Source organism: Scardinius erythrophthalmus (assembly GCF_964197995.2).
Source record: "Scardinius erythrophthalmus genome assembly, chromosome: 15".
Classification (NCBI taxonomy): Eukaryota; Metazoa; Chordata; class Actinopteri; order Cypriniformes; family Leuciscidae; genus Scardinius; species Scardinius erythrophthalmus.
Genome location: NC_138235.1, coordinates 39,693,818 through 39,717,001, shown reverse-complemented (window position 1 = coordinate 39,717,001; position 23,184 = coordinate 39,693,818). Strand labels below are relative to the sequence as shown.

Here is a 23,184-nt window from a genome sequence, read left to right as displayed (position 1 = left end):
GCACACACTCTTCAGTACGCAGTGTAGAAGTGTACAATCCAGTCCAAACATATCCAGAATAAGTGACCGTTAATCTAAAAATGTCAAGATTGATCTGGTAGAATGTCAAACATTGGCACTACAACTACATTAGCTGCTGATTTACCGCTTTATTGCCTGATGTGTGTATGCATTCAGGTTTTGTCCTGTATATAAAGCCTGATGTGGATTTGACTAGTTAGAACCACACCAGGTTATTATATAAATATAATAGTGCCTGGGTAAATTACAATAAATTAATTAAAAGAAGTGCGTCATGTTTTCTAACGTTATTCAAAGCAGATGCATATTGTTTAAACGAGTGATTACACACACACACACACACACACACACACACACACACACACACACACACACATATATATATATATATATATATATATATATATATATATATATATATATATCTTCCTCAAGGAGTTTATATACACACCAAACTCTTTCTTAAAAATAAAAAAGGATTTTTCTTTGAAAATTTACATTTATGAATATAAAATTCGGCAAAAAGTAGGAAATTAAAATGAGAAGAGTCACCAAAAAAGATTCGGTTTATAATACATAAGTTTGAAGATAGACACCTTTTAAAAAAGATTGAAAAGTCAACCCAAAATACTTTGCAACACACACACAGTCCCAAAACAAATGATTAACTGACTCTTCAAACTGATGATAATTACATTTATATTGAATTACTTGTAATATGAAACATGCGTGATGCGTGTCCTGAATCACTCGCGCGCTCTGTAAACGTTTGGTGTTTTTAGACGCTCCCTAAAGTCTTTCCCATATACGGGAACGTAGTTTAGAGACCGTCTATAAATTGCGGCGCTGCAGTTCCCCTGTTCATTCACACCCTGTCAAACGCCGAGACTGACACCGACGCGAATCGCCCTCAGGTAAAGACGCACGCACTTCACGGCAACTGTGTGTTTATGAGAGATTTCTGACACTTTGTGTTGCGGTATCGAACGGCCGCGTGCACGAGATCTGCAAAAGTGCGTTAAAGTCTAATGTGGATTTACTTCCTGACTGGAGCATCTGATCTGAGATCAGCTCTAATAACCGAACTCTCGCTAAATCTCCGTCGTTATTTGACACGTCTTCTGATCTGGGACCTGTAGATTTTATTAATATTAAACTTTACTCAGCCTGAGAAGCTGGACGAGTGTGTAAGTTTGCTGTTAGGAGATATAGTGTGTTATGTGGAGACTGTAGATGAACGCTGAGTTTGTTAAACCGGTGCAGATTTAAGACCGTTAAACTTTGTTAGTAAATGACCTTCACGCTTCCGGTGGCACCCTCAGTCTTCGGGTTTGGATCGGAAACGTTACGGTCAAAGTCATGTTTTACAGGGACAATCAGTGGAGATTTAACATCATGACTAATAAACGATATACGATGCACAATTATCATATTATTATTATTATTATATACAAGTTATACTTCGGGTAAAGTCCAAATATTGCTAAAGGCTAAACATTGCGTCATTAGATGGTTATTTAATAACTGATTGTTGCGTCAATGTGCACGCGCCTATAGATAGTTGGATTTGTATGATCACGTGCCACACGTTCGTGGGCAGCTCCGCGCGCTCGATAAAATGCTGTGCTGTGATTGGTGATTTATGCTCTGTCCATCTTGCACAGAAACTGATAAAACTTTGAATAAAGACATTGTAATGAATGATGATTATAAAAAGTATCAATATCTTGATTGAAAAAATAAATGATTGGTAACTGGTATCAAAAATGAGAACTTGGGTTTACAAATTGAAACATTACATTAGTTTTGACCATTGCTTTATCTCTGAAATATGAAACATCAGAACCCTGATGTAAAAAGGTGAACCCTAAGGGAACATGGATGGACGCTTGTTTCTGCCACTGATTAGAAAATAGTGAGTTTTTCTTACAGTTCTGAGAAAGTTATAAAGTCTGAATTGTAAGTAACAATTGCCTTTATTTCATGGCAGAAACTATCTTCCATAGTCCATCTGCATGTCTGTCAGAGAAAAATTACATTTGCATTGTTTACATATTTATATTCAACCACAAATCTGCAAAACTTGCAGAAAAAAAAAAAACTTGTAGAAATAGCATCAAATTGAAATTTAGAAGATCTGGTGTCGATAAATTAATTGAATTAAATCAGATCTACTGTGTCGGCCTAATGTCTAATATAAAGCTGCGTAGTGTGTGTGTGAGAGAGGCTCTTACAGTGGCATTGCTCAAATGCAAAGGTCAGAATGTTGTGCACAAAGGTCAGGGTTCGGCAGGGCTTTGTAAAGGTCATATGGAGTCGTCGAGGTATGACTGAGAACACACACACACACACACACACACACACACACACACACACACACACACACACACACACACACACACACACACACACACACACACACACACACACACACACACACACTCCTGAGGTATTTTCTCTCTTCTACTGTAGCCGCTCTATTAATATCAGCGACACTTCAGACTGTATCAGACAGCTGAGGGGTGACCGTGTGTGTACAGTATTTTAAGGGTTTGTGCAGAGGTCTTAAATCATTTGACCAATTTAAAAACTTTTTATTCATAAAAATGGTTTTCTCTATCAATTTGATGACCGTTTTAAATATGCTATCTGAACAAACAAACAGGACTTTATTTGCTAATGAAGAAACTAAACATTCAGAGAGCAAAAGATACACACCCTCTTTCTCACACACACACTTTTTCGCTCTCACACACTTAGCCAAACCTTGCTTTGGAGGGTTAATCCAATGTTTGAACACTAGTTTATTCTCTCTTTCTTTCTTTCTTTCTTTCTTTCTTTCTTTCTTTCTTTCTTTCTTTCTTTCTTTCTTTCTTTCTTTCTTTCTTTCTTTCTTTCTTTCTTTCTTTCTTTCTTTCTTTCTTTCTTTCTTTCTTTCTTTCTTTCTTTCTTTCTTTCTTTCTTTCTTTCTTTCTTTCTCTCTCTCTTTCTCTCTCTCTTTCTTTCTTTCTCTCTCTCTCTCTCTCTCTCTCTCTCTCTCTCTCTCTCTCTCTCTCTCTCTCTCTCTCTCTCTCTCTCTCTCTCTCTCTTTCTCTCTCTCTCTTTCTCTCTCTCTTTCTTCTTTCTCTCTCTCTTTCTCTCTTTCTCTCTCTCTCTCAGGATGTCCACCATCAGTAAGATTCACGCTCGTGAGATCCTCGACTCCAGAGGAAACCCCACTGTTGAAGTCGATCTTTACACAAGCAAAGGTACAAATGCTGTGTTTTAGTTTCATTGCGATACTATTTGGTTTCATTATTTGAAATTTTATGTTTTCCTTTAAGTTATTTTGTTGTATGTCACTTTAATCAATAGTTTATTAAAAAGTCTATATAGTTTTTATTTACTTTAGCTGTAGCCTACTTGTTTTAGTACATCGAGTTGGCAGTTTACTGAAAATGCTGTTAAATTTCAGTTAACTTAAGCTGTTAAATTTCAGTTAACTTAAGTTTTTCATGTACATTTACACTAATGTTTTCGTTAAGATATAAATGTAACCCTGCAGTGACTGAATTAATCTGGTGAAGCCTTTAGTAACAACTAAACACATTAGCAACTCCTTAGCAACCACCTAGCAACACCCTAGCAACCTTTACTGAATAGACCGGCAGGTAGATCAATAATCTTCACACTTCAAGGCTTTTATTTAATAAAAAAAATTTTGTAACTTAAATTACTTCAGTTCAGCATTCAGAGTTCGTCTTGAGGAGACGTGTGTAATAGTTGATTGTTTTCTGGTGTTTCAGGGCGTTTCCGGGCGGCTGTTCCCAGCGGTGCTTCCACTGGAGTTCATGAGGCTCTGGAGCTCCGGGATGGAGACAAAACCCGTTACCTGGGCAAAGGTACATCTCACACACACACACACACACACACACACACACACACACACACACACACACACACACACACACCTCATTCATTACACACAGACAAAAAAAAAAAAAAAAAATATATATATATATATAAAAATTGTGTGTTTAAGGTACCCAGAAGGCCGTGGACCATGTGAACAAGGAGATCGCTCCCAAACTGATTGAGAAGGTGAGATGGATGGCCTTTTTCCTTTTTCATTTAATAATCATCATAAATTATGCATCGTTCGAAAGCTCACTCTAATTCACCCTTGGAGAAGTTGCAACGGAAATGCTCCTAAAACCTTTTAGTGGCTCAATTTTTGTGATGCCAACTTTAAATGTGGAACACAACTGTTTATTTTTTAGCATTTTTAACATGCAAATTATTTTGTGAAATTTTGAATTTGAAAAATGTTTAGTTCAGTTCTGCGTTTGCTTAAACTTGCACAGTTTATCATGATGGTTTTTGGTATCACATTTATATAAATAAACTTGCCTTGCCTATTAAAATTCTTGGCTTCCAACCTAATAAACCCTTTAACCTCATAGTGTTTAATATATGTACATTTTGTATTTAAAATATAAAAAATTTGAATAATTAAACTAATGAAATGCTCCATTTACCTGATAAATATTCACATCCCATCATGAATATCAGAATGAATAACCGCCATCATCTGGCCACTATATGCATAGCATGATTTTGACCTGTCAATCAAATATCATCTTTTTTCACCTGATGGACCAAATGCATGAGAAATTCTCATTTTCTTTGTTTCAACTTATAGAAATGTAGATGTTTACTGTAGTGAAGTTTTGAAAGTTTGCATATTTGCTTGAACAACTGAAGAAATGCTCTCATGTACAGATCTAAATGACCTAAGATCATTTTGTTACTTCTGCACTGAAATTATTTTATATCATTTTATTTAAAAAAAGTTAAACTTAATGTTCCTGATCAAAAATGACTGTGAAAAGCCAATGTGTGCCCAATATCATCCCATCATCCTTGTCTCTAAACAGAAGTTCAGCGTCGTTGATCAGGAGAAAATTGACAAGTTCATGCTGGAACTCGATGGAACTGAGAACAAATGTAAATAACACTCAAACACTCTCACACACACTCACACACTTAAGCTCACATACATGCTTACACACGCTTATAAACACACACTTATGTTCACACACTTATATACACTTGCGCACACAGACACATTCATACAGTCTCACGCACACATACACCATTATACTCGCGTGCACACTTGTATACACGCATGCTCACACACTTATACACTCACACGCTCACACAAACGCATTCACACAGTCTCACACACATTTATACACACTCACACAAACATTTATGCTCCTGTACATCCAACACTCACACATACATACATTTATATACACACACATTTATGCTCATGCTCACGCACACATAAACATACAAACATTAATACTCACACACAAACATGTGTATATACACACACACACACAAACACACATACTCGCACATACAAACATTTATATATACACACACCCACACTCACTCATACATTTTTTATATATATATATTAGGGCTGTCAAAGTTAGCGCGTTAATAACGCGTTAACGCAAAATCATATTAACGGCACTAATTTTTTTTAACGGACGATTAACGCAGCGCGTATTTTCTGTTTGACCCGTGACCCAACCCCTAGTTGGAGAAATGGAGATACACAGTGTTGGCAACTTAGCCACATTGCAGACCCCTTTAGCGTTTTTTTTTTTTTTTTTTTTTTTTTTTTTTTTCTCCCTTCAACAAAGCGCCCAAACCTTAAGTTTCTGAGAATATACCGGTACCGCCGGTACTTCTCTCTCTCTCTCTCTCTCTCTCTCTCTCTCTCTCTCTCTCTCTCTCTCTCTCTCTCTCTCTCTCTCTCTCTCTCTCTCTCTCTCTCTCTCTCTCTCTCTCTCTCTCTCTCTCTCTCTCTCTCTCTCTCTCTCTCTCTCTCTCTCTCTCTCTCTCTCTCTCTCTCTCTCTCTCTCTCTCTCTCTCTCTCTCTCTCTCTCTCTCTCTCTCTCTCTCTCTCTCTCTCTCTCTGCGTCTCACGCGGAGGAGCAGCGCTTTAATTCAGTTAAACACAGATATTATGTTGCTTCTCTAATTTTACAAATATAGCCGAAATCAGAGCACGGATATTGTCTTTAGCTTATGTGTATTTGATTTCACCAGACGACGGCTCGATTATCAGAATTTTTGTGCAGATTAACGTCTTGGAAGGGAGAGCTGGTTATGTTTATTTTGTCGCGTTTCAGTCACCATTTCAAATTCATTCCGTTGTTTGACAACAGAAACAGTAAAATATACGTTTTATTGAGAATTTATTGAGAATTTAGCTTCATCAAAATGGGCACAGAGAGAGACTACAATGTAATAATAAATGCTAAATGTACATTTAGCATTTTCAGAAGAGCTGCCCTGTCATGCAAAAATCTAAACATTTTTGTGTTAGTAAATTGCTCAGTGCAAAGAAAGAGAAGTAATGGGAACCTGGTATTTCTTTGTTCTTTCTACATGTGTCTAATAGACATGAACAAGTTCTTTGAAAAACATCTGTGACCTTTGAAACATGTCTCGTCTTCATGCTATATTGACTATGGTTTCAATAATAAACATACATTTGCATAAAGCATCTATATTTATCCATGCCCACGTTGATTAGAGTATTACAAACTTGAAAAGTATTAATTTAAGGTATATTTAGAACAAATAAAAAATGTGCGATTAAATGCGATTAATCGCGAGTTAACTCATGACAATCATGCGATTAATCGCGATTAAAATTTTTAATCGATTGACAGCCCTAATATATATATACACACACACACACACACACACACACACACACACACACACACACCCACACTCACACATACAAACATTTATATATACACTTATGCTCATTCTCACACACACCCAAACATACAAATATTAATACACACCCACACACACAAACATTTTTACACACACACACACACAATTATATATACACACACATTTATGCTCATCCTCATGCGCACCCACACACACATTTATGCCCACATACACACGCTCATACACACACGCAGACACATACACTCAACAACATGCACACACATTTATTCAGTCACTCGCACACATTTTAAACCGTGTCATTAGTTTCTCTCACACACTCTTGCCCACAGCTAAGTTTGGAGCGAACGCTATCCTGGGTGTGAGTCTGGCGGTGTGTAAGGCCGGCGCGGCTGAGAAGGGAGTGCCGCTGTACCGCCACATCGCAGACCTCGCGGGAAACAAAGACGTGATCCTCCCCGTACCCGTATGTGTGCCGCCCCAACACACTTCTAGATCACAGCATTTTTAAGGGCTATGAAGCGGCATTTTAGTATTGTATGCTATTATAATATTTATTAATATTTTAAATGAGCTTATATATATATATATATATATATATATATATATATATATATATATATATATATATATATATATATATATATATATATATATATATATATATATATATATATATATATATATTATATATATATATAAATAAATAAATAAATGTATATGTGTGTTTTTTTTCATTGTAGTAATTTTAGTTTGTGCTTTTGTCATTTTTATTAGTTTTTAAGGTTATTTATATAATTCTATTTGTTCATATTTTAAACTAGTTTACTATTAAACTATTTTATACAATTAGTTTATACAATTAGTTTTCATTTACTTTACTAAATTATATACAATTAGTTTTCATTTACTTTACTAAATTATATACAATTAGTTTTCATTTACTTTACTAAATTATATACAATTAGTTTTCATTTACTTTACTAAATTATGTGCTCTTATAAGTTGTTTTTTTATTAGTTTTTTTTATATACCTTTAGTGTTACTTATATTTTTAATTAGTTTTTATTTTTATATTTTCAGTTTTTATTTAAATTTTAGTAATTTTATGTGCTTTTATTTAGATTTTTTTTTTTTTTTCATCGTCAGGCTTAGTAACACACACAGCTGAGCCTCACCACAGTTACAGTGAAAAGACCCTCTCAAATGTTCTCTCAAACAATGTTCTCAAAACGCAGCGTTCCCAACATTGTTAAAGCGACATACTAAAAAGCGGCGTATATTAAATTCATATTATAACAAAAATAAACACTGGTATTCAGTATGAACGGTGTACCACTGCCCAGCACTACTGTCTGTCTCCGCTCTCATCCCTCTCCTCTCGTTTCTTTCCCTTCAGGCGTTTAACGTCATCAACGGAGGCTCTCACGCCGGAAACAAGCTGGCCATGCAGGAGTTCATGATCCTCCCTGTGGGAGCCAAGAACTTCCACGAGGCCATGAGGATCGGCGCTGAGGTGTACCACAACCTGAAGAACGTCATCAAAGCCAAATACGGCAAAGACGCCACCAATGTGGGAGACGAGGGCGGATTCGCACCCAACATCCTCGAGAACAACGAGGGTATGAGTTATGAGTTTATACCAAGCATGCCGCACAAGTGCTGAAAAGAAGCCAAAGTGTCTCGATCGCCCCCCCCGGTGGCTGGTCCCAGTATAGCTCATAAACCCAGTGTCTTGATCGCCCCCCCCCGGTGGCTGGTCCCAGTATAGCTCATAAACCCAGTGTCTCGATCGCCCCCCCCGGTGGCTGGTCCCAGTATAGCTCATAAACCCAGTGTCTTGATCGCCCCCCCCGGTGGCTGGTCCCAGTATAGCTCATAAACCCAGTGTCTTGATCGCCCCCCCCGGTGGCTGGTCCCAGTATAGCTCATAAACCCAGTGTCTTGATCGCCCCCCCGGTGGCTGGTCCCAGTATAGCTCATAAACCCAGTGTCTCAATCGCCCCCCTGGTGGCTGGTCCCAGTATAGCTCATAAACCCAGTGTCTTGATCGCCTCCCCGGTGGCTGGTCCCAGTATAGCTCATAAACCCAGTGTCTTGATCGCCCCCCTGGTGGCTGGTCCCAGTATAGCTCATAAACCCAGTGTCTTGATCGCCCCCCTGGTGGCTGGTCCCAGTATAGCTCATAAACCCAGAGTCTTGATCGCCCCCCCAGTGGCTGGTCCCAGTATAGCTCATAAACCCAGTGTCTTGATCGCCCCCCTGGTGGCTGGTCCCAGTATAGCTCATAAACCCAGTGTCTTGATCGCCTCCCCGGTGGCTGGTCCCAGTATAGCTCATAAACCCAGTGTCTCGATCGCCCCCTGGTGGCTGGTCCCAGTATAGCTCATAATACGTCGTCCATCTTTTTTTACAGACTATGGTTTATAACCTAGACTAAAAAAAAATTAAAAATGGACATAGTGTCTATGACGTCAGGTTTTTGAAGCCCAAAGTGGGCGAAGCCGGTCTTGGCTGCGCGTCACTCCCAGATAAAACAAAATTAGGTGACGTGATGCTAACAGACAGCAGACAAGCGGCTTGTGACATCAGTGGCAATCCACCTGTATCTCAAGTGGCCACGCCCTTAATTATACAGAAGATGCAGTTAGAAAAAAAAAAATTCACCTCCATCACAGTTGTCATAAAAGGCAAGATTAGCTATATAGACCAAAACCACCTTTTGTACCATGTTTATTTCTGCTGTAAAATTGGGCACTTTTACATTGGGGTCTATGAGACTCTCTTTTGCAGCCTGTCTCTTGTGGCCAGTCGATGAATTGCAGTTTAAGTCACTTCCGTGTTGGATTCAAGAGAGACACTAATGCCTCGTTTCCACTGAGCAGTACGGTACGGTACGGGACAGTACGGTACGGTTCGGGTCTGTTAACCATGATCTGGCTAGCGTTTCCACTGCCAACATTACCCTTACTTGATAGGCGTGGTGTTTCGATCGACGTCATTTTCGCGCGAAGAAGAACATAGTAAACTACAATGGATGACATGCAGCAGATCTTGTTCTTGCTCCTCGACATGTTTGTCACAAGAAGACAAGCGCCGACATTAGGCTTTTCTCAATATCAAGTACGCAAAGTTTGTACTTGCCATGTGCGACTCCTACATGCAAATGGTACAGCGTGTTCTTAAAAGCGTCGCTGATACACCGGTTATCTCGGTTACTCTGTCTGTACATTTTAAGCAACAATAAAACGAAATATGTTATAAAACACCACTCTGCCTCTTTTCGTTTTCATTTAAATAAATTAAACATTATAGGGACACAAATGTGGTTCATGCGCAACGCATATTGATTATTCACTGCACGTTATACGTTATAACGAAACGAAATATAAACACAACCCTAATGTTACCTCTTTTCGTTTAAAAAAATAAATAAAATAAACATATTCCAGGCAATATATGCATTTGTACAAATGTTGCAATAAACATCAGTGATAATCTTGTAATAAAAAATGACAAGAAACCATATTTCTTTTTGTAAAATTTCAGTTTTATCAATAATAGCCTATATAAAAGTTTAAGTAAAGTACAAGAAGCTATACAATAAGAAATAAAGCAAACAATTCAGTCAAATATCCAAATGCAGCGCTCTAACATTACAAGTAGTTAAACACAAATAACATTAATATAAAACTAAACTTAGCCCTCAGCCAAAACGATTGACAGGGAACTCATTATATATTCACGAGACCAAAGATCGCCCGTTAGGTCTACACAAAACGAATTATATCTTATGTTTAACCACTACCGTCGGAGTCTGCGACGAACGCCGAGGCAAGGCTCATCCAGCCGGGAAACATGAGCGCCGAGCGCCCGCTGAACGCATGGATCTCACAACCGGGGAAAAAAAAATCATCTTCATAAATAAACCACAGATTTGAGCTTTAAACAACTACATTCTCGCCTGAAAAACTCTTAATTACATTTCGTGATACAGTAACAGTAGTATTATATTAAACTGTATATTAAAAAATGGCGCTTATGTTGTCATTCCTCTTGTAGCACGCGCAAGTGACGATTCTCTGTCAACCAATCAACGTCCTGCGGTGAGTCTAGCTCCACCTTTTAGTACCGTTCCACTGTGCTAGGTAGCCTACCCCAATGGAAGGGTACCTAAAAAGTGGTACGGTACGGTTCGGCATTTTGGTACCATTCACAACTTTTGATAGTGGAAACGCAAATAAACGCGTACCGTTCCGTACCGTACCGTACCGTACTGCTCAGTGGAAACGAGGCATAAGGTTTCCACTATACACTACACTATACATTAAAAAAAAAAAAAAATAAAAAATAAAATAAAATTTAAATGTTCTCTAATAAAGATGCATTTCCGTAGCTCTCGAGCTGTTGAAATCCGCCATCGAGAAGGCTGGCTATCCTGATAAGATCATCATTGGGATGGATGTTGCAGCATCCGAGTTCTTCAGGAGTGGAAAATATGATCTGGACTTCAAATCACCCGACGACCCAAAGCGCCACATCACTGGAGAGCAGCTGGGAGATCTGTACAAGAGCTTCATTAAGAACTACCCAGGTACTCACTCACTCACTCACTCACTCACACACAGAGTTTGTACGCAAACAGACCCGTTTATGTGCGTCTGGGCTTTTCTGCAGTTCAGTCCATTGAGGATCCGTTCGACCAGGACGACTGGGAGAACTGGAGCAAGTTTACAGGATCTGTGGACATCCAGGTGGTGGGAGACGATCTGACCGTGACGAACCCTAAACGCATCCAGCAGGCATGCGAGAAGAAGGCCTGCAACTGCCTTCTGCTTAAAGTCAACCAGATCGGCTCCGTCACCGAGTCCATCCAGGCGTGAGTATACAGCACGGCCTCCTCACAGAGCTGCACCACAGGGCCCATTTCAGCCTCTTAGCAGAGGCTCTTAGCAGAGGTGCACCACAGGGCCCATTACGTCCTTCTCACAGAGCTGCACCACAGGGCCCATTTATAGCCTCCTCGCAGAGCTGCACCACAGGGCCCATTACGGCCTCCTCACAGAGCTGCACCACAGGGCCCATTTATAGCCTCCTTGCAGAGCTGCACCACGGGGCCCATTACGGCCTCCTTGCAGAGCTGCACCACAGGGCCCATGATTATTCTCCTGATATAGACAGTCAAGTCAACTTTATATCTATAGCGCTTTATATAATATAAAGCAGCTTCACAGTAATAAACAGCAAAATAACTAAATATTGCTAAATTAATAATTTATAAAATAAAATCCAGTTTCAGCTAAAAAGCAGCTCTATGGAAGACAAGTGTCATTAAAATGAATTCAGTTCAATAATGGTGTCAATGTTGCAAAGTTCATGAATTATGGAAAATTCTATTCAGTTTCTGCTGTAAAGCAGTTCTACAGAATTCAGTTGTCATTCAGCACAATTCAGTTCAATGTTAATTCTATTCAGTTTACAGTGTCTGTTACAAATGAATCAATTATGAAACCAATTCAGTTCAGTGATTCAGTTCCGTTCCATAACCGTGTTCATGTTGCAAAATTCAATTATGAAAATTCAATTCGTATTCTGTTGTAAATCAGCTCTACAGAATTCAATAGTGTAATTCAGCTCAATTCAGTTCAATGTTGGATCAATTTAATTCAATAACTGTTTGTTGCAAAATTCACCTAATTATGAAAATAATTCGATTCAGTTTTAGTTGTAAAGCAGTTCTACAGAATTCAATGTTATTCAGCTCAATTTAGATCAATGTTGATTCCATTCAGTTCAATAAATGTCAATGCTGACAGTTGTCAATTATGAAACATTCAATTCAGTTTAATATTAGTTCAATAATGTTGCAATGTTGCAAAATTCATCAATTATGAAATAAATTCAGTTCTAGGGGTGTAACGATACACCAATGCCACGGTTCGGTTCATATCACGGTTTTGGAGCCACGGTTCGGTTCGGTTCGGTTCTGTTTGCTGTGGGGGCAGGGTTCATGGCAGGGCACCACCAGCAATAATAACACTAGAGTCACTTTAAACTTAATAAAAACAACAACAACAATAATTTAACTTAACTTTATTCATTTTATACATTGGCTTCATGTTTTCTTTAGAGCAGTTAGCACACCTGAGTTAACTAAAATGAAATAGCCTAAATGTCTCCACTGACTAGTCAGAAATAAACTGCACACCTGAGTAGGGTTGCCAACTTCAGAAAAGTAAAATGCGGGACAATTGTGGTTCTTTATAGGAAAATGAGGGACACTCAAAATATTTACTGTATCGCACAATGTACATAATTTCAGTGTCTGCAAACTGTAGTTAAGTATAGGCTATGTTTAAAAGGTTATCAGACAAACACATTTGTATTGCTTAACCTATTTATGTTCAATCTAATTCTAAAAATAATTTTAATGTCATACAAAAAATATGTCACATTACAAACAAACCACCATTCAAAATAACCGCATTTATCTGAAATGGAAAGCTTTTTTAACATTATACATAGGCCTACAGTTCAAAAGTTTGAGGTTAAGATTATTTTTTGGGGAAAGTAATTAAAGAAAGTAATTGCCTACTTTTATTCAGCAAGTGACAGTTCATTTATAGTGTTACACAAGCTTTCTATTTCAAATAAATATCTTATAATCTTTACATTCATCAAAGAATCCTGGGGGGGGGGGAAACAAAACCGTTTTAAACAAATAATAATCAGAAATGTTTTGTGAGCATATTATTCCCTCAGGTAGATTGCATGTTTTCTTGCGTGGCTGGATGTTGGACTCATGAACAATAATCACGTTGTTTGCATTCGCCAAAAGTGATTTGCCGAAATCAAAACGTGAACAGTGAAAGGAAATTACCGTTAGCGCAAGACGAGTCCGGCTTGAAGCGGAAACGGCCAGACGGCAGAGGATTATGTTCGCAAATCAAACAATGATTAAAAAAAGCTGTGATATGTCATCATATTGGATGATGACAGGTGTTATGATCATTCTCAAGATTCGTGATCAGCACTGCTGCTGTTGCTGCTGTATCAATATCAGTCCGTGGTTGTGACCGCAGGGTCTTCAATCACAATATGCCGTGGCGCGGAGTTGCCATCCTGAAGTGCGTATGTAAACTCCCGAGCGTGATCGATCACCCAAATCACGTGACATGCACTTTATTTAGTAAATAATATTATAATAATATTTATTAAAACTACAGCTCTTATTAGTTGTTTAAAGTGTATTCATTAATTACTATTTAATGAAATGTCAAGGAAGAAAAAATAGTTTTGTGACAAAGTGAAGTGAGAGTTGGGAGCAGGGGGCGGGGCACGTTCGGTTCGACATGAGAGTATCGCGGTTCGAACCGTGGCTGTTGTATCGCGGTTTTTCGGTTCGGTTTGAATATCATTACACCCCTATTCAGTTCAGTTTCTGTTGTATAGCAGCTCTACAGAATTCAGTGGTGTCGTTCGGCTAAATTCTGTTCAATGTTGATTCAAGTCAGTTCAAGAATAGTGTTAATGTTGCAAAACTCATCAATTATGAAAATAATTCTATTCTATATAACTGCTTTACAACAGAAAATGAATTAAATGGTGTCATTCACTTCAATAAATGTCAATGCTGAATTTCGTCAATTATGAAACATTCAGTTCGATAACTGTTAATGTTGCAAAATTCATAAATTATTAAATTCAGTTCAATGGTAATTCAATTCAGTGTCATTCAGTTCAAAGTTGATTCCGTTCTGTTCAATCAGTGTTCAACTCTGTCAGTGTTGCAAAACTCCATTGAACAGCTCAGTTTTACAGCTCTGTGTGTGTGTGTGTAGTTGTAAGCTGGCTCAGTCTAACGGTTGGGGTGTGATGGTGAGCCACCGCTCCGGGGAGACCGAGGACACCTTCATCGCTGACCTGGTGGTCGGTCTCTGCACAGGACAGGTACACGAAACGCATCACACAGCGAAAACCAATGCAAAATAATCGTTTCTTAGTTCTTGAATGTTCTGCCCCACTATACGCATTAAAGGTGCATTGTGTAATATTTAAGGATCTGTTGACAAATGCAATATCATATACATAACTATGATTTGAGTGTATAAAGACCTTACATAATGAACCGTTATGTTTTTATTACCTTAGAATGAGCGTTTTCTCTCTACACACACCGTGGGTCCGCTTACATCGACATGTTTCTACAGTGGCCCTGAGCGGACAAACGCGTTTCATCACTAGCTCGCTTCTTATGAAGAACAACAAAGTCCGCGAATGAAACACTGACCCAATGATGAACAAGTAACAATAATATTTGCAATAACATTGTTTTACTGAATCAAGCAAACCAATGTGTCTTTGTAAAGAAACCTCATTGATTAACTGGCTACTCTCTGCTGTCTCAGACGACGACATCACTTCCTGTCGGCCACCATAACTTCTGTTGGTTGCAATTCTCAACCTCACCACTAGATGCTACTAAAACTTACACACTGCACCTTTAAGCAGCGAAGCAATATCCCCTCGCTGTGAAAACCGTCTCTTTCTTCTCAAATGTTCTGCCACACTAATGCATCTCCTCCTGTGATCAGATTAAGACCGGCGCCCCCTGCAGATCGGAGCGTTTGGCAAAGTACAACCAGCTGATGAGGTCAGCGGTGACATCATACACCTCACAAATCAGGTTAAAGGACAATCTGTGTGTGCCAACTCTCATCTGTGTGTGTGTCTGTTCTCAACAGGATTGAGGAAGAGCTCGGTGACAAGGCCAAGTTTGCAGGCAAAGACTACCGTCACCCGAAACTCTAAACATCCGCCGTCCTCCATCAGTGCTTTTTTTGAAATGAGTAAATAAAATAAAAAAAGTGAAAGAAATGGACTGTCAGTGCATTATTTACATGACCTTCAAGGGGACCTGTAGTTTATTCCATATCTTCATCTTTAGTGTGTAATCCTAATTCCATTAATACTATCTTAAATTAATTTACAAAGTTTATTTACATAAACTTACAACACTAATTACATTAATACTAACACTTCTATTCTATATCTATTATCTTTATAAAAAAAAAACAGTACATGTATGGCGTTAGATTAATCTGGGAATGGTCATAGCACTTGCATATTATTAGTTTAACTGCTTCTATTGCTCTCATTTGTAAGTTGCTTTGGATAAAAGCATCTGCTAAATGAATAAATGTCAATGTAATCCAATCACACGCCTGCAGCATGAGTGATCGACCAATCACACGCCTGCAGCATGAGCGATCGACCAATCACACGCCTGCAGCATGAGCGATCGACCAATCACACGCCTGCAGCATGAGCGATCGACCAATCACACGCCTGATCAATGAGTAAATCACCACAGAACTGAATACAATGACAAAAACACTACAAAATTACTTAAACCAACTAAAATGACTAATTCAAAATATTAAAGAGGACCTATTATACTCTATTACACGTTTATCTGTCTTTAGTGTGTAATGTTGCTGTTTGAGCATGAAAAAGTGAGTTCTTTATATCAGTGTTTATGAACTCCTGAGTTCATTGTAGTCTTGAGTTTCTTCCGGGAACGAACACGTCACAATATTCCTCGTAATAATTCATACGCAGAATAAAGGGGCGGGGCCTGGTTGAGTTAGTAGTGTGTTAAACTGGCGGTTATGGTAAGGGGCGGGACATTTCCCAAACACACTCGAAGTGCTCGACCAATCACAACACACTGCTCCAGCCGACCAATCAGAGCACAGTGTGCTTTTCAGAAGGAGGGGCTTCATAGAGACAGGAACTAAACATGAGTGTGTTTCCCGAACGCCGATGTAACTCGCTATTTAACTACTATCGTACGATTCATCGTTGAAGAAATCAAGTAGCTCGTCACGACTGTTTCCCGAAACCATGTCGCAAATTGGTCGTTCAACCGCTTTGATGTCACGCAGGTGCTGGAGTAATAACTACTTTTAATTAATCTGTTTGAGATCGAATTAACGCTAGATGTTTTGCTATAGATTACAGACATGCATCTGAGGACTATTTCTCATTTTTCTCAGTTATTTTGCTTTATTTCCAGATTCACTCATAGTCTCGTTCTTACGCACTAGAGCTCGTTCACACTTGCGCACTCTTCAGAAACGACACTTTAAATCTCTTGACAAACTAAAAGACGTAAATGACATTTGTATGTATCCTAAATAAAAGATACAGATTGCACTGAATGTCAGCTTGCTTATTTTGCTCAAGATCAGGATTTATTGAGTCCACATGTCATGCAAACTAGAAACTCTTGCTTCTAACCACAGGTCGAGATCTGTCGCTCCGAACACACAACTCTGTGATGTTTGTTGGAATGATGGTTTCGGGAAACTGCTGAAAACGACAGAACATAGTTGGCTAACGATGCTTTCGGGAAACCAGAGCATTACTGACAGACTGGGAAGAGAGGAGATTAAACAATGGAGAATATGAGGAGAATAATCAACATTCAAGCAGGAAAACCTGTTCTAGTAGAGCCTGAACACAACCAAACCCCTGTAACCATTATTAATGCATTCAGGCTTTAAGGCTAAATCTGTAAATGTTCAGTGGTCTCGCAGTCTCAAGCTGCTGTAATGCACTATAAATATAATTTAAATCATGTTTTTTATTCATTTATTTTAAGCGTATTTATTTTAACATTATTTGCCTCTGTTTTTTTGAGTGCCAGGCCCACTTCTCCACATCAAACCAATCAATCAATCACAGAACCAAGTCTCGCCTTTTTCTTTTAGATAATCTGTTATCTGTCACAACACGGAAGAAAAGATCTGTACGACTGTATCGCGAATGAATGTTCCCCGTGATCTTTGGCTTTAAAGCGGGACTGTGCGCTGCTGACGTCAGAGAGCCGGAGGCTTCGGGGCTCGCTGTGAGAGTTGCCTGGCGACGATCATCAGGCCGAAAGCGTTTCAGCACGACATCCGAGAAACACACCCGTGTGTGTGTGTGTGTGTCATATTAGCATGCGTGAGTATGATGTAGTGCCCAGGGGTCAGAGGTCAGGCTGTCGTTGGCTGCGCTGTGATGCGTCAGAGAGAGAGAGTGTCACTTTCACACACTATTCTGTGTTTTCGATTCTCTAAAACTTCCTGCTTTTAAACACAGCGATAGGACACTTGCTTTTGCAATAGAGGATTTTTTTCATGTTATTAGTAATAATAATTATAAATTATAGAGTTACGGTCAAGTGATTTTTTTGTGTGAAAATATCTTAAAAATAGGCTTGGTAAATTATCGGTCAAAAGTTTGGAATAATACTTTTTTATGATTTTTAAATAAATATTTTCAAGGCTGCATTTATTTTATCAAAACTACAGTCATTTTTAAAAAATATTATTCTAATGTTAATCAGCTGTTTTCTATGTGAATATATAGTAAAGTGTAATTTATTCCTGTGATCAAAGCTGAATGTTCAGCATCATTACTCCAGTCTTCAGTGTCACATGATCCTTCACAAATCACTCTAATATGATGATTTGATGCTCAATTATTATCGGTGCTTATTAATAATAACGATTCTTATTATCATCCGTTTTTAAATGTCACAGATCTCTTTGATAAATAGAAATGTCAAAAGAACTGCATTAATTTGAAATAAAAATCCTTTGTAACATTATAAATGTCAAAATTAAGTTATAATTATTGATCAAATAATTGCAGTTGTCATTTTTTTTAATATTTATATTTATAATGGTTTTGTATCGCAGTTTCCACAAAGATGTATACTGTTTTCAACATTGATAATAATCATAAATGTCATAATCCTCATATTAGAGTGATTTCTGAAGGATCATGTGACACTGAAGACTGGAGTAATATTGCTGAACATTCAGCTTTGATCACAGGAATAAATTACACTTTAATATATATTCACATAGAAAACATAACAACATAAATTCTATTAATATTTCACTGTTTGTACTGTATTTTAGATCAAATAAATGCATCTAATTCCCGAGTCTGATGTTGTGTCGTGCATGTGTCTGCCGGTCCGTACGCAGGTTGAAAGGCCCGTGACCCGTGGTCATTGCTACGGAAACTCTCATCTGACGCCGAACTATTGTGTCTGCGCTCTCACAGGAGGACATAGTTCCTGAGCGCCGCCCGTTTCCAGGGGGAACTTTTATAGGGGGCGGAACCTGAGAGGGTCAGAGGTCACATCAGCCTGTTACTGTGAAGAGTGATGAGCTATAAAGAGGCCGACGATTAAACGCGACACAAAGCGCAAAAATGTGAGCGTGCATGTGACGTGTTCATCCTGAAGTGAAAGAGTTGGTGTGTATCAGCTGGAGAAATGAGAATCTGCGCTCAGTATGGAGGCCGTGACGTGTGTGAGGGGCGGGGCGTCGCCCACGGCAACCGTTAGCGATGTGTGACATCACAGCGATGTTTCTTAAAAGGCAGAGTGTTGCACCGGCTCCGACAGAGACCCGTCCTGAAGCCGTACAGGACAGAACCCGAGCCAGAACTGGACAGATATTTACTTCTCTTTAAAAACAAGGATGGCTTTTTCATCTCCTCTAAACTTTACCTCCTCTCTCCTCGTGTTTCTCATCATCACCGTGACAACGCAGGTAGAGGGACGGCCATCGGCACGCCAATCAGACACACAGGTGAGGATTTCACTCCTGACTCGACCAATCGCGTGAGTTTGGGGGCGGGACTAGCTTGACTGATGGATGAATGACAGATCGGTGTTTGGGAAACCTGTTAGATAACAGACATTGCTTGTGTGATTCGGCTCATTACATGCTGTATACTGCCTATTACTTTAAAAAACGTGGCAATATTCCACGATAAACACCTCAAACACTATTTGCTTTAGTTGAAGTCATCTAATCACATTATTAAGTCCCTCTGTAATCAATAATTGTATCCCTTAAACCTCATCTTTGATCACCAAAAATATATATTTGTTTTTATTCCCTTGAAAAATATTTCTTAATGCCTTAAAATAGCTTGAAGTGTACGCATTACTATGAATGAGCCCCGCCTCCACTCACTCACTCACTCAGATCCACTGGTTGACGATCACACGTTGATCTGATTGGTTACAAGGTAGTTTGTGACGTCAGAAACACCAGCGATTTCAAAGCGTGTTTTTGAGACTGTCTTTGGTTCACTGCAGTTTTAAGGAGGAAATACTCAGCAATGCTGTCGACTTATGAACTTACACATGGTTTGTCTTAAAGCATATTAAAAACACCGTATAGACATATAAAGCAGTGGAATGGAAAAACAATCACGTTCTCAAACTACTCAAATATTTTAATGCATAATATGTTAATTGTTTCTACATATATAATCAACATCTTTAAATCAATAATTTTATATTTCATTCGATTATATCATTGGAATGTATCAATGAAATAATGAACAAACCAGTGACGTTTTAAATATTGTTCTCAAAACATTAGCACAAAAAACATAATTAGGCTGTACATTGTTCAATCATGGAATGTTTTTTCCTGAAACATTTTTGTCTAAGTGTTTCAGAATGTTCATTCAGAACTAACGTTCCCATAATGTTTGCAAAATTATACAACGGAATGTTACCTAAACGTTTACATTTTTAATTTTTACATATTTTGAACGTTATTTTTTATTTATAAATAAAGAATAAATTAATAATTAAAACGATATTGCCACGAGAGTAAAGTAGCAGAAGAAGAAGCTACGAGCGAGATGCAAGAACACGAGGAAAAAGCGATATAGGAACTTAACAAACACATAGGCTATAAATTAAGATCAAGTGAGGAACTAAATCAATCATGTCAAAAATATAATTTTAAAGTGTCAGCTCTGTCCCTCTGGGCAGCTTAATATTAAACATTGTGGTTTTAACACGAGCTCATGCGACATGAGACAGTATATCAAACTTAGTTGACAGAAACAAGAAAGGAAACAGCATGAATAACTTAATGAGAACATTTTTGTTAGCTGGGTTAAAGCCGTTCAGTTTTGAGTCAGATTTTCAAACAATCTTTAGTTTCAAATCCAAGTTTGTAATGTGATTCTCCTCGTAGCTGGTTGGCTTGGTTCATGTGTTATGTAAAGGATAATCTACGTGTAATTTTGCCAACATTGACAATTTAAAACTATTGATGTTTGCTGCGCAATATTTGACCGGAAGGGTCAAATCTACGGTTATTTTCCTCAGTTACGGCTCGTTAGATCTAGCATTCCGCTCGATTTGAGTCAGAGAAGTAGTGCGTAAGAATGAACGAATAATATCAAAAATTATCTGAATTCATTATCGAGAGAGAGAGAGAGAGAGAGAGAGAGAGAGAGAGATGTACGAATTACCTGCGACTGCGAGCATCAGTTCAGCAGCAACGGTTTTATTGCACAGCTTCCAGCCAATCAGAATCGAGTATTCAGACAGACCAAAGAAACTCCTAACGAAGACATTTTAAAATCCTTATGGAAAAATGAATGTCTGGTTGTCATCAAAAATATAAAATATTATTTGTTGTTTTAATCTCTTCTTCTTTTTATAAAGATGGAGGGTCAAGTCTAGCGCTAGTCGAGTCACACACGAGCATACTACTCTATAATTATATGATATAGGCCTAGTACATGTAGTATTGCTGTCTATTTGAAAATATACATAATTTTGGTGATTCTGTCTTAAAATTACACACTTAAGCTTTCAACTTTTTTAGATTTAGATTGATTTAAAATTCAAAAGTACTATTTCCTTTTCCACATTAGTAAGACATCCAGGGTTATTATATTTAACTAAGGGGTGTTAAAAACTGAAAACATTTTATGCGTTTTCGCCGTTCGTTTACAAGACAACAGTGTTTTGTGGGCCTGAAAACACACATTTTTGAAAACGGGTTTAAAAGTGCAAGTTTTTGAAAATGATATCATTATCATCTCCTGTTTAAAAGTACAAAATGTGAATTTGTGAAAACAGTGACGTCAGGCACATGCGTATTACGTGTTCAGTCTATACGAATAGAGTTTATTTTTTATTTCTACAAAAAGTGACATCGCCATCTACTGGCCTGGCAGCAGAATACAGCGCTTTTAGTCATTTCCACGGATCCGGTTGAGCGGGGATCGTTTTGACAACCTGTACGCGAAATACGCAAAGGAAAAACGTTTCCATGTTTAGTACATCTTTGTCGTGTTAACGTACCCAAAAGCCGCTTTTCCACCGAAATTACCCGGAACAATTTGTCCCAGGAACTTTTTTCCCAGGAACCTTTTTTGCCCCAGACCGGTTGCTTTCTGCGTTTACACCGCGGTCTAAAGTACCGGGAAGGTAAACTGCGCGCAACTGCTCCTCCCAGTCTGCGACGGACAGTAATCAGTTTTGAGCGCCACATTTATAAGTATGAAGGAGATTCAAACTGTGCTGCAGTTATTGGTTTACTAACGAGGTAGGCTAATTAACATAACAAAATAGACGAGCACTGATACTAAAGCGTGTTCAGAAAGCTCGTGTGCGTATAAAATTAGACAAGGTACGTTGTGAGATGACTGGGACGAACGCGCAAAAATGTCCTTTTGCGCAAATACTCTTAAAAAAAGCCTGAACCCCGTCTATCAATCATAAATAGTGACAGTCTTGTAAATAGTTGTTTGTTACCAACCTCAATGCGCTATTTCAATCCTGTTATAGTAAATTTGTAACATGGTTTGCCTTGCAATAGATGACAATGTGTAAACATATAATGACTTAATATTAAAAGCTGTGGCAGAAAAGAGACGAGCACTGATAAAGCGTGTTCAGAGCTCGTAATGCTAACGTTAGATATAAAATTGTATGTTATCAGCTATTGCGGACATTGGCCGTGAGATGGCTGTGACGAACGCGCAGAAAGTTTCCTCTTCCACAAATACCCAAATAATAAAGCCTGAAACTCGTCGCCAGTCCCCCAGTTTTTTTTTATTAAATTCCATATTTGCAGACAGACAACTTTACTGCATGAAGCCACTTTTTAAAAGGGAGGTTAAAAATAAAGAAAATGCTGCGTGGAGTCATCCAACCAAAATGCGGCGTGAACACAACCAATCAGCTTGTGCAGCGCACAAGTCCCACCCCTGAAAGTTCCTGAACTTTGAAAAAGTACTACCTCGTGAGCAGGGACTATCGGAGGGGGAAATATTTACCCGGAACTTCATTTAGACCCTGGTTCCTGCGGTGTAAACACATCGAGTACCAGCCCAAAGTTCCTAGTTCCTGGGGAAAGTTCCTGCGGTGGAAACGCGGCTTAAATATATGAGACAGTTCGAGTAGGACTGCGCTGTATTTGAATCGTCAAGTTGTTCCAGCATTCAGAAAGCTGATATAGTATAAACTGTGTGCAGGTTCTGCAGGATTTGTTTGGGCTGAAGATCGGC

At 38.5% G+C, this 23,184-nt stretch overlaps 1 protein-coding gene across 1 annotated transcript; it reads left to right on the top strand.

Annotated features, from left to right (window-relative positions):
- Nucleotides 1–829: 829 nt before the first annotated feature.
- On the top strand, nt 830–15,663 carry eno3 (enolase 3, (beta, muscle)). The gene is made up of 12 exons (XM_081386858.1): nt 830–935; nt 3,181–3,269; nt 3,807–3,902; nt 4,043–4,101; nt 4,938–5,007; nt 7,119–7,252; nt 8,186–8,408; nt 11,183–11,380; nt 11,464–11,665; nt 14,628–14,736; nt 15,381–15,439; nt 15,531–15,663. Exons 2-12 carry the CDS (start codon nt 3,182–3,184, stop codon nt 15,595–15,597), a joined length of 1,305 nt encoding a protein of 434 aa, XP_081242984.1. The 5' UTR covers nt 830–935; nt 3,181; the 3' UTR covers nt 15,598–15,663.
- The last annotated feature ends 7,521 nt before the right edge of the window (nt 15,664–23,184 follow it).